Here is a 15,565-nt window from a genome sequence, read left to right on the forward strand (position 1 = left end):
GCCATCTCCAAAAAGGCCTAATCACGGAAACAGACATTTTGCTTGGGCGGGAATGGCTCTGAGCCGCGGCGGTCTCGGGCACGGGCAGGCAGGTGGGCCTCAAAGCCCGTCAGGGCACAACCAAGTGTTAGGGAGCAAGAGCTCGGAGGGCCGAGGAATCAGATAACACAGTCGTCTCTCCGGCCAAAAGCAACCAAATCCCAGCCCTGGCTGGTGTGGCTCAGGGGACTGAGTGCCGGCCTGGCCTGCACACCAAATTCCTGAGGAGGATGAAGTGGACAAGTATGTAGAACAAAGACAGTAAGAGGCGAGGCATGCTATGAGTAAGCATGGTGTTTGCAGAGTGTGTAACCCGGGGACAGCGAGATGGGCAGGCCAGCAGCCAGGCAGGGCCAGGGCGCACTGGCTGGCTGGGACGGAATGAGAAAACGTGTTTTGATGGTGCCATTCCTTTCCTGTGATTCTCCTCCGTTCCTCTTTGCTAGGCAAAGCCCTCCTTCTGCTTGCCGAACCCTCCTGCCCAAGAAGCCCTGCTTGCCCAGGGAACAGGGGCCGGCCCTGGTGGCCATGCTGCCAGCCCTGCGAATGAAGTGGGGAAGGAGCCGCTGTCTAGAGCCAGGGCGTCAGGCATCACACCACAGTGAGATGGGGCCGATGGGGCTGGACAAGTTCCGGGAAGTGGCTCAGGATTGCCCTGGGTCTGCAGGCCGGGCAGGAGGGGGCCAGGCCGAGTGAGGGCGCTGGACTGACAGAGGGGAAGAGTCCAGGTGAGGGCCTTGGGGATGGAGGGATGGGGGGGGCGTGTGGATGGTTCCAGAAGCCAAAGGAAGGCCCCCTGGGCTGGGCCCAAGCCCCAGGATGGCAGCCAGCAGGGCTGGGCTGAGCCGCATCCGAGCCAGAGGGGAAAGGAAACAGGTGCACTCTGGTTTTAGCGGATGCAGCCTCATCATCCATCGTTTCCAAATCCACTTTCTGGCTCACCTTGTTTCCAACCGCGAGGGTGGCTAAGTGGGGCGACGTCAACCAAGTGACCACCTTAAATGACTTTTCAGTTAACCGAAATAAAGCAGTGCATTCTGTTTTGGTATAAGCACTATATTTAAAGTTCATGCCAGGGCTTTTAATACACTGACTTTCCAATTTGTAAGTATTTGTCAACTACTTTAATGCTCTGGGGAGAAAAAAAATCAACCATTAAATAGAGAATGCATACCAACATGTATACAGGGGCGCAAGCTTCTCCTTCCAAGTCCGGTTCCAATGTGGCTCAGCATTGCCCTGATCTGTATTTAAAATGTTGATATTTTGAGCCCTGGCTGGTGGAGCTCAGTGGATTGAGCACAGGCTGCGAACCAAAGGGTCGCCAGTTCGATTCCCAGTCAAGGCACATGCCTGGATTGTAGGCCAGGTCCCCAGCAGGGGGCGTGTGAGAGGCAAGCACACATTGATGTACCTCACCCCCTCTTTCTCCTTCCCTTCCCCTCTCTCTAGAAATAAATAAATAAATATATGAAATCTTAAAAAAAATAAATTTAAACAATGTTGATATTTTGTTCAATGAGGATTTTTTTTTGGGCATTGATTTTTATTTTTCAAGAAAATACTGCATTGAAATGTTACCTTGATTACCAAGGTAAAAATTTTTTGGTATCCCCTTAGGTTCTGCGCCCTGGGTGAATGCCTCCCTTGCCTCGCCCCAGTCCTGGCCCCGGAGGCCCGAGATGAGATTGTGAAAAGCCTGGCAGGTTTCCGGTTTCCATCCCCAGATGCAGAGTCTATTTGGCACCAGTCCCTGCGGTTCACATTTTATCCTAAGTGCCATGGCGAGCAATTAAAGGGTTTTAAGCCGAAGTATGACTGCTTAGAACTGTCGTTACGTAAGATCACCCTCTGAAAGAGCTGCCCCTCCTCCCCCGGAAGTGGCGTGGCTGAAGGAAGGGGGGAAGTCAGGACATGGAGGGCTCTCACACGGATCCTGCAGCTGCACAGGCCGGCACTGAGAAAGCAGGTCCCAGTGCCCTGTTCACAGTCCTCACTGCTCGTGCTAAAACATCTGAGGTGACGGGGCTGCCCGCAGCCCGTCTCTTTCTGTCCCAGGAAAGAGGTCAGAGGAACGGATGGCCTTGTAAGACTTGTCTGGCCCTGGATGGTGTGGCTTAGTGGACTGAGCATCAGCCTGCGAACCAAAAGGTCGCTGGTTTGATTCCCAGTCAGGGCACATGCCTGGGTTGCAGGCCAGGTCCCCAGGTGGAGGCATGCAAGAGGCAGCCAGTCGATGTTTCTCTCCCTTTCTCCCTTCCTCCTCTCTCTCTAAAAATAAATAAAATCTTGAGGGAAAGAAAAAGAAAAGACTTGCCTGCAGCAACGTGGCCACCGGGAACCAGAGCAGTTCCAGGCACGCTGTGATGGCCCTAGCTCTGGGGCACCCCTGGGTGAGCTGCATGGCCTCGTCACTGGCCTGGATGCGGCGTGAAGGACACACAGCAGGGAGGGCGATGAGCCACGAGTGGAACCCATGACCCTGACCTCCTCTAATCTCTGAGCCCAAACACCATCTTCCTGTCATTCCAGAATTCTGATTTCCTAAGACAGTTGTCCCTGGAGGCCGACCCTATGTTCTGACCTTGTGTTCCACACGACACGAGAGCTGTGCTCCAGGGCCCTTTAAGGACCGAGGGCCATCAGGAGGGGAAAGCACCTCCTGGCCTGGCTGCTGCCCAGGATCTGGAGACAGGACACAGCCCATCTTTGTCGATGCGTGGGGATAACATGGGCTGGGAGTGAAATGTTACTTTCCAACACTGACGAGGGGTTTGTCCAACAGAAAAGCATATGAAATGAAACAAAGCGCTCTACTATGAGCGCCCACTCCCTTCACCCCTGAAACTCTGGAAAGAACCCAGATTCTCAGACCGCTTCAGGCTCAGGGCCAGGCCAGCCACTTGCTGTGGAGCTGGTGACCGGTTCAGTGGGCGCCCCCCCCCACCCCCCAACCAGACCTGGAGCCTGTAAGCCAAGGGCTTGCTTGCTGCATCTGGGTTGCAGGAGGATTAAGTTAACCCAGACCTGGGGCTCTTCCCAAGCCAGGATGGGGAAAGTGGGGAGGGTGGGAGCCTTCAGCACGCAGCCTTTCTCAGGAAGCAGCTGCAGGCTGAAGGGTGCGGACTGGGGCAGAGGATGATCTGTTTCAGAGAGAGCGGTGGCAAAGGCTTATCTCCAAGACCAAGGAGATAACGCCGCTCAGATCAGCACAAGGTCACCCACCGGCAAGCCCAGCTAGGGCTTTACAAACTTGCCACTTCGGCGGGCCCACCTCCTCCTCCTCCTCTGCAGCATGGACAGAACCAGGTTTTAAACACATCTTTGAGTTTAAAACACACCTGGCCCTTTGGCTCAGCTCCTCATTGTACCGAGTGAGGTCCCCTTATCTAAAGACTTCTAGGAGGACAGTACCTCCTTGTCATCGCCCCAAGCCTATCGGAGGCTGCTTGTGATGAAGGACTCACGAAATGATGATAAATGACTCGTAGCAGGAGAGGAGGAGACAGCTCACAGAAGCGAGAGTAAGGACCGTTCCAAGTGCTGCTCTGTGTTACCGGGGAGGAGAAACAGAGGCCACGAAGCAGCGAACCGCTCCCATAGCTCAGAGACAAGAACACTCCAGCTCATCAAGAGACTCTGCTCCCCTACCGGCCCCACACTGAAGGGAATGCATTAGGTAAGCCCTTAGATAAGGCGCCAACGATGTAACCAGCAGAGCCAACAGGCACAAGAGGCCTGTGCCCATCTTCCTGGCGAGCCCACAGATTCGCTGGGTCTGGTGAGAGGGAGTCAGGGCTCAGAAGGCGGGAGGAGAGGGGACCTGGTCTCAGAGTCAAGTGAGACAGAGCGTCACCAACTGCTAAGTGACGGGACGGACACCCAGGGCTGCTGAGCCTTACCTTCAAGTGGCCAATGACGAACTTGTGGACGATGTGGTTCCACGTGGACTTCTTGTAGACAGAGAGGTGGCCGTAGTCGTGTTGCAGCCATCCCGCCTGGGCCTGGGGAGAGAGGGCCAGGTGCTTTGACAGCGGCCACACGGGGGGGGGGCCTCTGTGAGCTGGGGGAGCCCAGGGCTTCGGGGCACCAGGTGAGGGGGCCACGCCTCACCTGAGAGGTAGCGAGGACAAAGGCCGTGAGGATGGTCGGAATCCAGCCATTGCCGAAGTAAAAGACGATGAACCAGGCGATGCTCTCCATGACGATGATGTGGGCCAGGAGCAGGAGGAAGAACAGGTGGTTGCTCTTGAACAGGTTCATGTCCTCGGCAGTCTTCCTCAGGGCCCGGAAGTCCTCGATGATCTGGGACTGCGGAGCGAGAGCACAGGGAAGGTGTCAGCCACCAGGGAAGGTGTCAGCCACCAGCCACGGTGCACGACAACGGCGGTCATCACCACGTGCCTGCCTGGGCCTGGCACAGCCCCGGGGACTGTGCATTCGTCCACAGCCAACTAGTTAAGTGGCAGAGAAAGGATTGGACTCCAGAGCTTGCATTTTGTGCAGCCGCGTCCTCAGCAGCATTATTCGCCATGGGCAGAAGGTGGAACAAACCGGAGACCGCTGACGGATGCCTGCTTAAACAAAACGAGATCCGTCCGGACAGCGGACTGCTCCGCAGCCTTATAATAAAGGAAGGAGACGTTCACCCAGGCCACAACACGGGCGAACCTCAAAGACATTCCGCTCGGTGCAATGAAGCTGGACACCAACAAATGAGCGCTTGGCTCATTCCACTCGTCTGAGCTCCCTGGAACAGGCAGACAGACTCACAGACAGAACACGGGACGGCGCTCGCCACCGCCCAGGGCGGGGAGCCTGGAAATTACTGTTTACGGGGGACAGTCTCGGTTTGGGAAGGTGAGAAAGTTCTGGAGATAAATGGTTCTGGAGTGCCAATGAAAGCACTCAAAGTCACCGAACCGTACACTTAAAAATGGTCAAAATGGTAAATTTTATCTTACGTCTATTTTACCCACCCCCCCCAAAAGCTTGCCATTTCCAATACCAGACACGGAGGCGGCCTTGTTCGGGGTACCCCATGGGGCCTTGAGGAGGCGGAGGTGGGGGAGGCACAAAACCAGAGCAGGACAAAGTCCCTGCCCCGCCCCCTCGCCCTCCCCCGCCCCCCCAGAGCTGGGAAGGAGGCTGGTGGGGTCAGGGGCAATGGAGGCGGAGCCTAGGATGGCTCTGAGGAAACAGGGGCATGGCCAGGGGGCAGGGATGGGGATGGGGGGAGGCGGTAGAGAGATCAGGGGCTGAAGGCCTCTGCAGGACACACCCAGGGTCGTTTGATAGGCAGACAGGGTGCCTGTGGGTGGAGGAGGCCAGGTCCGGCAGCCTGGGTGATAAGGGAAGACCCTGAAGAGTATCTCTGTCAACCACTTAAGTGGCAGTGAAAGTGGGGAGACAGGGTGGGGGCTAGAGGAGCAGGAGCAGGGTGGGGGTGGGGAGTCTGTGGGCCTCTGGGGGCTGGGGAGAAGAGCTGCCTGGGAGGGGGTGGAGGATGAAGCCACCTATGACGGAGGCCAGGCAGACCACCCAGCTCCCGGAGGGAAAGATGAGGGGGGGAGGAGCACATGTGGAGAGCCAGCAGGAGGGAGGTGGGCCTCGGGAAGGCAGAGGGACGAGAGGGGGCAACCCTCTGCCCAGCCTGGGCCCACTGCAGCCCCAGAGGTAGAGAGGCTGGGCATGAATCACTCCAAGTGGGGGGTCAGCCAGGACCCGGGTGGGGTGGGGGGCCTGTGGCTCCTGCAGAGGCCCCTGAGTCCTCCCTCACCCCAGCGGATGGGTGGCGGCTCCCCCCAGACTGGCATAAAGCCCCCCTGCCCCACACCCAGCACTCTGCACCTGCGGGTGGGGTCCTCATCTGTCTGCAGACCCTCCCTTCCCACCGTCCTTGGTCCGGTCTGACTCACGTTCTTGCCCCGGTCCTGGCTGGGCTCCTCCGGGGCCAGCTCGCCAATCAGCAGGGGCTTCATGAACTTGCGCACGAAGTCAAGGTCCCGGTGGAAGGCGCGAAAGGCATCCTGGGGAGCGGAGGGTAGGAGATGAGTGGGCACCGGGGCCTCAGCCTGCACCCCTCACCAGTAAACCTCTCCGTGCCTCCCACTCAGGCACCGCTGCGGCCTCCCCTGCGCTGGCCCCAAATGCTCTTTCAGGCCTCACCCAGGGCAGATGCGTCAGTGCCCAGCGCCCACCGACGTGCCACCCGGGCCTCTGCCCCGACGAGGGAGCACTGAGCTCTCGGAAGGTGAGCGCGGGACACATGGGCTGCCTCTGGGCGAGTCGGAACAATGCGCCAGTCGGAGCAATGCGCCCCTCCAGCGACAGACACAGGGCTCCCGCACCCGGCTGGGCAGGGCCAGGGAAGGACGTGAGCTTCCTCGCCTCCTCTGCTGGGTGCCTGGGACCCCAAGAGGCGGGGCCACCTGCAAACCCCCCCCCCCGCCCCTACACTCGCTGTCTGTGAGAGGAATGAGGCTGGAGACTCTGCCAATGCATGGAAAATGTGCTTAGGGACCACGTAAAACCAAAAACAAATGCAGAATTAGATCAAAGATTTCTGGGGGGGGGGAAGCTTTTTCAAAATTTGAAAAAGTATAAAATTAACTATGAAAATTATAAAAATAGTTTCTATGGAAGGCTCTGTATTACAGGTGAAGGTGGCGGGTCTTATGGCTCATTCTACTTTCATGACTTTCCACATTTCCTCTAATGTTGCTGCGCTGCTTCTAAAATTGAAAAAAAAAAAATGTTGGCCATTTTCATCTTGTTCCTATTCCACAGTGACAATGTGCACAGTTTTGGCAAATTCGGTAAATGAAAGGACAGAACAGACTGGAAAATAGTGGCCACCCAGGGAGTGACCACTGTCGCTGGTGCTTTAGTGTGTTTCCTTGCAGTTGTTTTTTTTCTAGACACATTCTGTGCATTTCGTGCATTGTCTCGAGACAGACCCGCCTTGGAGATGAAGCACCACCCGGTCCCCCCGGACGGGCTGCAGTGTGGAGTCCCCGCGGGGGACAGTGTCCGCCCTGCACGCAACCAAGCTCTGGGCCTTTGCTCGGGCACAGGAGCAAGTCCAAAGGCAGGGGGGACAACCAGGAGAGTCAACAGGCTGGGGGGGGAGTGAGGGGGTGTGTGGGGAGGGGCGTGTCTAGATTAAAAGAGACGGAATAGAGCCCTGGCTGGCGTAGCTCAGTGGATTGAGCACAGGCTGCGAACCAAAGTGTCGCAGGTTCGATTCCCAGTCAGGGCACATGCCTGGGTTGCAGGTCACGGCCCCCAGCAACCGCACATTGATGTCTCTCTCTCTCTCTCTCTCTCTCTTTCTCCCTCCCTTCCCTCTCTAAAAATAAATAAATAAAATCTTTTTTAAAAAGAGAGAGAGACAGAATAGAGAGGTGGTAAGTAGATATCAAACCTGTAATGTTTGATTTGAAAGACTCCCTAGGGGAGGGGGGTACCCAGCAGTTATACAAGACCATTTGGGGGGGGGTGGTGAATGAGAAAACTTGAATATGGAATGGATATCTGATCGTATTAAAGAATTATGCGCTGGCTGTTGTGGCTCGGAGGAGTGAGCGCCGGCCTGCGAACCAAGGGTTGCCAGTTCTATTCCCAGTCAGGGCCCATGCCTGGGTTATGAGTCCAGTTGTGCCCCCAGTAGGGGGCGTGCAAGAGGCAACCACACATTGATGTTTCTCTCCGTCTTTTTCCTTCCCTTCCCCTCTCGCTGAAAATAAATACATAAACCTTTTTTTAAAAAAGAGTCATTATTGATTTCATTGAACTTGGTAAAGGTATGATGATGATGGTAGAGAATGTCCCAGTTCTGAGGAGAAGATGGTGAAGAATTTAGGACTGAGACGGCACACGATCCAGTTTATTTTCCTACGATTCAGCAAAAGCAAACCGCCTATGCCTAATGAGGGAGAAAGCACATGTGGCAAAATGTTAAAAATTAGTGAATCTTGGTTGAAGCTATACAGGTGTTTGCTTATTTTTAACTGTTCTGTATGTTTGGACATTTTCACATTAAAGCAAAAGGAAAGCCGTGGGGACTTGCTGACGAGGCACACAAAGGTTTCTGCCTCGCCCCGCCCCCACCCCCACCCCCACCCAAGCCCCCTCGGCAGTGTTTGCCGGTCTTCTCCCACCTCCTTACTGCATCCCTGGCACCACGTCCTTCGCCCGGTCTCTGCTCTGCGTGTGTCTAGAACAGACTCACAAAGCAACACGTTGTGCAGAGGAAAATGGGGCCCAGGGTTTTTTTTTTAACAAAGGTCTGTGCCCCCTCGCTGAGCAGAAAAGGGATGGTGGCAGGGCATCTGATTACGAGTATTTTCAGAGAAGAGACCGGCCGCTATTCCAGGGGCCCTGGGCAGGCAGCGAGGAGGCCTGGGATCCAGGACTGACCAGCTGTGCCCACTCCGGGCCAGCTGCCCGCACCCAGCCTCCGCCTCCCCCACAAGCCAGGGAGGTCCCTCCCTGCTCCCAAGTCCCAAGGCCCTGGGAAAGGCCCAGTGCGGGGCGGAAGCCGGGCCCAGAGTGCCGGTGGTGCTGCAGTGGGCAGAGCTGCCTCCCCAAGCCAGAGCCCAAAGGAGCCCTTTCATTGGTCCCGCTCACATCGGACCACAGCCTTTGAGCCTCGAACAGGAAGTTCTCGATAAAGGCAGCTTCCTGGGGAGCAGCTGCCTGGTCGGACAATTCAATGGTTACTCTCCACTCTTTTGACTTTTCGGGGAGAGGTAGAACTCAGTGCAGCGGTCTGCAAGTGTGCTGTCCCCACGTCCAGCTCCCCCCGCCCCCACCAGGTCCAGGTCATGCCTCCAGGCCGGGGACCTGGTGGAGCTCTCAAGGGGCCGGGCCAGTAGCAAATGCAGGTTCCCCTGACTCAGGGGCTGTCTCCCCACACGCCTGCTGCCTCCTGCCAGCTTAGAAAGCTGAGCGTTGCTGGGTCCGGCAGCTTTCTGAGCAGGCCTGGTGGGAACCCACCAAGCGCGTCCCCACAGCAGACCATGGCTCGGCTCTTCCCCTCTGCCTGGAGACCTGTCCTCACCGTGTCCTGTGGTCAGCTGCGTTGGGATGCACCTCAGAAAGGCTTTTCCCAGCCACCCCACGGGAAGCAGCCACCCTCCAGCCCCACACTCTCTCCCAGACACGTTTCAGCTTATTCACAAGTTATCAAGATCACAGGCTATAGTATGTGTAGACACTCCTCGACTTACGATGGGGGTTATGTCCCAATAAACCATCGGAGGCTGAAAAGATCGAAAGTCGAAGATGCATTTACTACACCTAACCTACTGATCAGAGCTTAGCCCTGCCCACCTCACACGTACTCAGAACCCACAGGGGCCCAGCGTGGGGCACAAGCATCTCGCACAAAGCCATCGATGCGTCCGTAAAGTGTTTAACACCTCATGCAACTTTCGTTATGCATGTCAATTCTGCAGCACCGAAGATTTGTAAAGTCAATACATCTTCAGTCAGACCACCACTCATTGGGGAGCAGCTGTGCTCACATTTTATTTATTTACTTTCGGAGAGAGGGGAAGGGAGGGAGGGAGAGAGGGAGAGAAACATCGATTGAGTGCCTCTTGCACACACCCTCAACCGGGGGCCTCACCCGCAACCCAGGCATGTGCCCCAGCTGGGAATCGAACCAGCAACCTTTGGTTTTACAGGATGATGCCCAACCCACTGAGCCACACCGGTCAGGGCTGTGCTCACTTCTTGTTGTACTTTTTTTTAGTTTTATTATGCACTTGATTAAAAGTCTAAACATAAACATCCCCCTCTCAACCCTCCCCCAATAAGAAGGGTGTTCACATCTTTCTTAAGGTAGAGCTTGCCATTTTCTACAGTATGCCAAATTGGTTTGTAGACCTACTTCTCACTGCTCCTCAAATATTTGTATCCCAACTACAAAAGTGGTGCTGCAAAGGGTATAGAAAGATGAATGAGATATTCTTGCTCTTGTGGTAGTGCAGACAGTTAAGCTAACTGAGCACTGCAAGGATACAAAGTGGAGGACGGTGCCTGATTAAGGAAGGGGATGTCTGATACCTGTAACAAATAGCTGAATTATTCGCTGTAATTAACACCTACCCTGAAACAACTAGTGTGTAAGGACACGGGCCCATGAACCCGTGAGACTGCATGCGCCAGGCAATTGCTTATACTTGTTTCCAGACGGCACGTATTTTCTGCACCCTTCCTTAATAACTAAAAGCAAAGGACAGCAGAACCTATTGCCTGTCTCCATTAAAATACCAGCCCTGGCTGGTGTGCTTCAGTGGATTGAGTGCTGGCCTGCAAACCAAAGGGTAGCTGATTCGATTCCCAGTCAGGGCACATGCCTGGAATGCAGGCCAGGTCCCCAGCAGGGGGCATGCAAGAGGCAACCACCCATTGATGTTTCTCTACCTCTCTCTCTCCCTTCCCACCTCTAAAAATAAATAAATAAAATCTTAAAAAAAAAAAGAATACAAGCTCCACAAGGGAAGGCCACACCCACCCTGTTGGCCACAACAACCGCAGGGCCTACAACAGAACCCAACGGGAGGGCTCACAGTAACTGCGGGAACCTGGGGACCCCTGGCTGTGCGCCTCCTGATCCCAGGAGACCGTGGCACTCTGCAATCATGTTCAGACTCTTCTGCCATTTTGCAGAACTCAGCTCATCCTTCTGGAACGGGGAACTCCTCGCCGTCCCCAGCTCTTACACACTAGTGGTTGGCAGAAGGGCCCCATGCTGAGGTTGTGTGGGCCAGCCACTGAGCCACAGGCTTTATGCACACAAGCCACTAATCTTCCCCGAGTTTTGAGATGGGTCCTGTTTTAGGGAGAATGATGAGAAGAGACCGAGGGAGACAAAGCTACCTGGCCCCGGTCACACTCCAGGTATGCCTAGACTCTCCGGTTTCCCATTCTTAATACAGAGTCCTCAGTCACACCGAGCTTCCTCTTCCCTGAGAGCTGATTGCAGCGTCTCCCCCTCCAAAGGGTCACACGTGTGCTGCACACCCGTGGAGAAGTTTCCCAACGGCTACAGAAGTGACTGCTGGCGGCAGGGCCAAGACAGGGACAACCCAGGTTGGAATGTGAAATACTTGGAACCAGGTTCGTCCAACGGGGAAGGAAGCCTAACACTTTCCAGGAACAGCCCACAGGCACAGGTGCAGAGAAAGGAGTAGCAAACGGGTTGGAAGAGCCGTGAGGGGTGTGTTCCCGGTAGAGTGTGCCGCCGGCGGGTAAGGAGGCCAGGCCGCAGGAGGGAGGGCCGCAACACCCCGATTCTCAACCGGAAGACGTGTGGATGTCACACTGCCTGGCCTCCACAGTTCTTGCTCCTGCCACCGCCCCATCCAGGCAGAGCTCACAGCTCCTCCCCCTGCACTGAGCAGCGGGTGCCTCGATCTGCTTCTGGCCGAGTCCACCCTCTCTGCAGAGCAAGACTGGACTCTAACCCAGCTTCGCACATCCGGGCGTGAAGCCCGGGACTCAGAAGTGCGGGAGGAGCCAACACCGGGCATACAGGGCTGTTGTGGGCAGCAGCCCTGGGAACCAGGACTCTGCAACACGTGGTTAGAGAGGGAGAAGCAGAGGGACCCTGGGTTCTCAGCTGGAGACAGGGGTGCTGACTTCGTTTCCAAAGCAAGCAGAGGTGCAGGCAGGGCAGGGAGCCTCTTATGCCACGTCCCCTCTAAAAGAATGAAGCAACGGAGGCTGGTGGGGGCAGTGGTCTGTGCCCAAAGAGATCTTGGCAAGTGTCCCCAATGCCAGGTGCAGGCACTGCCAGGGGTGTGAGGGGCTGGGGGGTGGGGACGGGAAGGGTAGGGCTACACAGGAAGTAGGCCCCAGGCAGGATACCTGGGCAAGATGGGATTACAGTGGAGAAGCAGGACTCCTGCTTCCCAGGAGTCTGCATAAAATACCAGGAATTCCGGGCTAGGTATGGGATCTTCCCTGAGGCTGTAGCCAGCAGGATGGGGGCTCCTACCCAGATCTAGCTGAGGGGCTGCGTCTGCCCTCCAGGCACAACCAAAGGAGGATTTTCTGTGGCAGCGACTGTGTCTTCCTTTTAAAAAACGGGATCCCTTAGGTTCTCCTTCTTTCCACTTTTTCTCTGGTTTACTGAGCTCCCCGCTGTGCATGCTGGGAATATACACAAGGTAAGGACCCCTCACGCCTGTAGAGCACTCTGAAGTTCAAACAGTGACCTTGCACACACAGCCCACTGAGCCTGATAACAAATAGCCTTCCCGTTTCATAGACAGGGAAAGGGAAGTTCAAGGTAAGTGTCTTGTCTAAAGATTCACATCAGGCCCTCAAACCCCTGTCCTCTGCCTCAACTGAGACCCTCTTGCTCTGTCTGAAGGACAGGGACCCCTTCCAGTTTCAATGTGTTGTCCTTTTCACAAGGACAGTGTGGGAGCAACTTATGAGATAGAATGAATCCTGACCGCTTCTCTGGGTTCTGAGAGGGGCCGGGGCAGGAAAGTGCTGGACAAGGGGGATGGGTGGCGCTGGAACCGAGAGGCAGAGGGTCCGCATTCACGCCCCAGCTTGAGATGAAGGAGGGAAGCAAAGCCAGCCGATGTGTGGGTGGATTACTCATCTTTGTGCCCAGGGCCCAGCTCTGAGCCATGGAGACACCGAACACATGTGACGAAATTGCAGTTGAAGATTAAAAGTCCCCAGAGCAGAAAGCCCTGCGGTGGTGGGACTGGGCCAAGAAAAGAGCAGACACCCTTAGGGCCCGGGTGAGGGTCCCTCTTGCCCGCAGCAAAGCAAGACCAGAGAGGTGCCAGAGGACCAGAGGGAGAGAGGTCAGAGATGAAGTAGGGAGGGCTCTGGGATGGCAGGTTCTGAGAGTAGGCCCGGGGGCTTCTGCTGGAGCAGGTTTTTAAACCTAAGAGCAGCGAGCAGTCAGAGACGCTTCGAGCTGATCCCAGCCCCGGTGAAACGACTTCATAAGTATGAATGTGGTTTCTAATGTAGCTCAAAAAATTAAGCAACTTTTATTCTGACAGGCAAGGCCAAGAAGTTCTAACTTCTTTCTTGTTTCCTTAGTTGTTTTCTTTTTTACTTCTTAATCCGAGGACGTGTTTATTGGTTTCACAGAGAGAGAGAAACACCGGTGTGCGAGAGACACGTGTATCTGCACGCACCCGGGCGGAGAGGACCAGGGATCGGACGCGAAGCCTTTGGTGCCCTGGACAATGCTCCAACCGGCGGAGCCACCTGGCCAGGCAGGACAAGAAGTTCTAACTTCTGCAAAAGGCCCAAATGGCCATTGCCTTTGCCCTTCACTAGGTCATCCTTCTGGGGAAGAGGAAGTACTGAGTTCTGGCATCTCTTCCTCAGAAACAGGAACATTCCCTGCTGAAAGCTGCACAGTCCAAGGAGAGCTCCCTTGACTTTCAGCCTCTCGTGAGGATCTGACTGCATGCTGCTGGGCCCCGGCAGTGCACTGAAGTGCTGCCGCAGGGGAGGCCACCTCTGCGTGCTGATCGGTCCCTCCCCAAACTTGCTGGGTCCATAATACTGTCGCTCCCCTAACTCCGAGGAAGAAGCCAGTCCATGCTCCAAGGGGCAAAGCACCCGCTCAACAACCTAAAACCAAAACTCTCTGGATTCCTAGCCTGTTTCTGCCTCTTCTCTTCAAGTCCCCTTCCCATACTTCCCATGGCGAAGGGTGGTGGGGTGGTGAGGGGGGGGGGGGGGCGGTAAATATCCAGTTGCTCCCTCCACCATTACACTACATCCCTAGTTAGCACATTTCACGCCCGGAAAGTCTGACCTTAGAAGTAAGCTTCTGGGATAGGGGTTGAGCAAGAGGGAAGAGCATTCCTCGCCGTATGTAAAACAGAGGACCATTGAGTTGAACGTCCCAGAGTAACCTCGGGCACAGCTGAACCTGTTGCCAAACCAGCCTAGAGCTGCTAAAATCCACGCGGCTCACGACGACACTGAACCTGGGTTTTGCAAACTCCAGCCCTTTCTCCTTTTCACCAAGTCCCCAACAAGGCCAATCCTTGGAGTGAGGTGGGTCCTGGGAGTCTCTGAGAGCGTGGGAACAGGAGTTCCCAGGCGGTCTCTCCGAGGGAGCCATCGCGGACCTCCTTAGGCCGGACTCCACGCAGGAGCAAGCTCGGGCCGGGAACGAGTTTTCCTTCCCCGCCCCCTAGCCTGGCTGGAGAATGAGGGACGCCCTCCGGGTCCCACACCTGGCTCCTCTCCTGCTCGGTTCCGCACCGCCCGGGGCGGCCATCTTCCACGCTGGGGGCGCCAAAGCCCTGGTGCCAGAGCGCCCCCTTTTGGGCGTCCCTGGCTCCGGTGAGCCCAGTGCAGGAAGCGGACGCGTGGGTCCCAGTGCGCGCGGTAGATCCTGCACGATTCTCCACCGCTCGGATCTTCACCGCGGCGCAGCTTCCCGGGGTCCCTATCCGACCCCCACAGCAGGTTGGCCCACCTGTCCCATGGGACAAAGATTCAGAGAGGAGGGATGAGCGCAGTAGACACACCTTCCCTTCTGGACGCCCCCGAGCTCCATTTAGCGGTGGAGGTTTGGCGCCCTGAGACCCAGGACTCCTGACTCCCGCCTTCGGTAGAGAATGGTGGCGGGAGAGCTCCCAGACTCTTACCGTGGCATCTTCCCCCGCGTAGTGCCCGATGACCCGCTGGCCTCCCGGGTGCCGGCTGGACCATTTGGTGATGTTGTAGACCTTGCGGTCGATGACGAGCCACTTGTCGGTGCGCAGGTTGTGCTTCTGAATCTCCTCCCAGCTGAAGGTGGGCATCGGCGCCTCGCGCTCAGTGGCCCCCTCGCCCTGGTTCCCCCCCTTCCCCATGCTGCCTACCGACCGGGATCCCCCGTGTATTGCAGCCAACCGGCGCCGGTGGCCCGAGTGTTCGGCCGGGCACTCCTCGCTTTCGGCTTTTGTCTTCTATCCCTCCTCCCACTGCGCCCCCTCCCCCAACCTCCTTTACTTTGCTTGGGAGTGTGCTGCCAAATATCCCTCGGAATATCCCTGGCTTCCCAGTGCCCCCAGGCAGTCCCCTTCCTCCGCCCCGCCCTCCACCCGCCAGCCCGCGATGGACTTTTGCCACCAGTAAAAACTCTCGGGTGTTCAGAGACTCGACGCCTCCTCTGCCCGCCCCTCTGGCTCCCCCCGTCCGGGGCTCCGCATCCTCCCGCGTTCCCCGCCGCCCGGGTTTCCACAGTGATCAGCAGAGCGCCTGCACCAATCCGAGCGCGTCGCCCCGCCTGCCATTGGCCCAGGAGGATCTTTCGAAGGCCAGCGGGCTGGAGCAGCGGTCCCTGGCTCCCCCGCCCGCCAGGCCGCGCGGAGTCGAGCCCTGCCTCAAGGCCGGCTACGTGTCCGACCTTCTCCCTCCCCCCAGCCTCCGCCCGGGGCTCAGGAGGAGATCCCAGAGGCGCTGGGAGGGCAAGCGGAGGCGGCAGCCAGGCTCCGCGCGCTCCGGAGCGCGCGCGCACTCGTCCCGCGCTCCC

At 56.7% G+C, this 15,565-nt stretch overlaps 1 protein-coding gene across 1 annotated transcript in view; it reads right to left on the minus strand.

Moving 5' to 3' along the window:
• The window catches only part of FADS2 (fatty acid desaturase 2), a 32,975-nt gene extending 17,923 nt beyond the window's left edge, over positions 1–15,052 (minus strand). The window contains exons 1-4 of the mRNA XM_045855335.1: positions 14,697–15,052; positions 5,958–6,068; positions 4,153–4,350; positions 3,942–4,043 (exon numbers count right to left, since the gene is read on the minus strand). Of these exons, the coding sequence (XP_045711291.1) occupies positions 3,942–4,043; positions 4,153–4,350; positions 5,958–6,068; positions 14,697–14,903 (618 nt within the window). The 5' untranslated portion in view covers positions 14,904–15,052. The remainder of the gene's footprint in view (positions 1–3,941; positions 4,044–4,152; positions 4,351–5,957; positions 6,069–14,696) is intronic.
• Positions 15,053–15,565: the final 513 nt, after the last annotated feature.

This window comes from Phyllostomus hastatus, unplaced genomic scaffold, assembly GCF_019186645.2.
Source record: "Phyllostomus hastatus isolate PE091 unplaced genomic scaffold, TTU_PhHast_1.1 phas_scaffold_11, whole genome shotgun sequence".
In the NCBI taxonomy this organism is placed as follows: domain Eukaryota; kingdom Metazoa; phylum Chordata; class Mammalia; order Chiroptera; family Phyllostomidae; genus Phyllostomus; species Phyllostomus hastatus.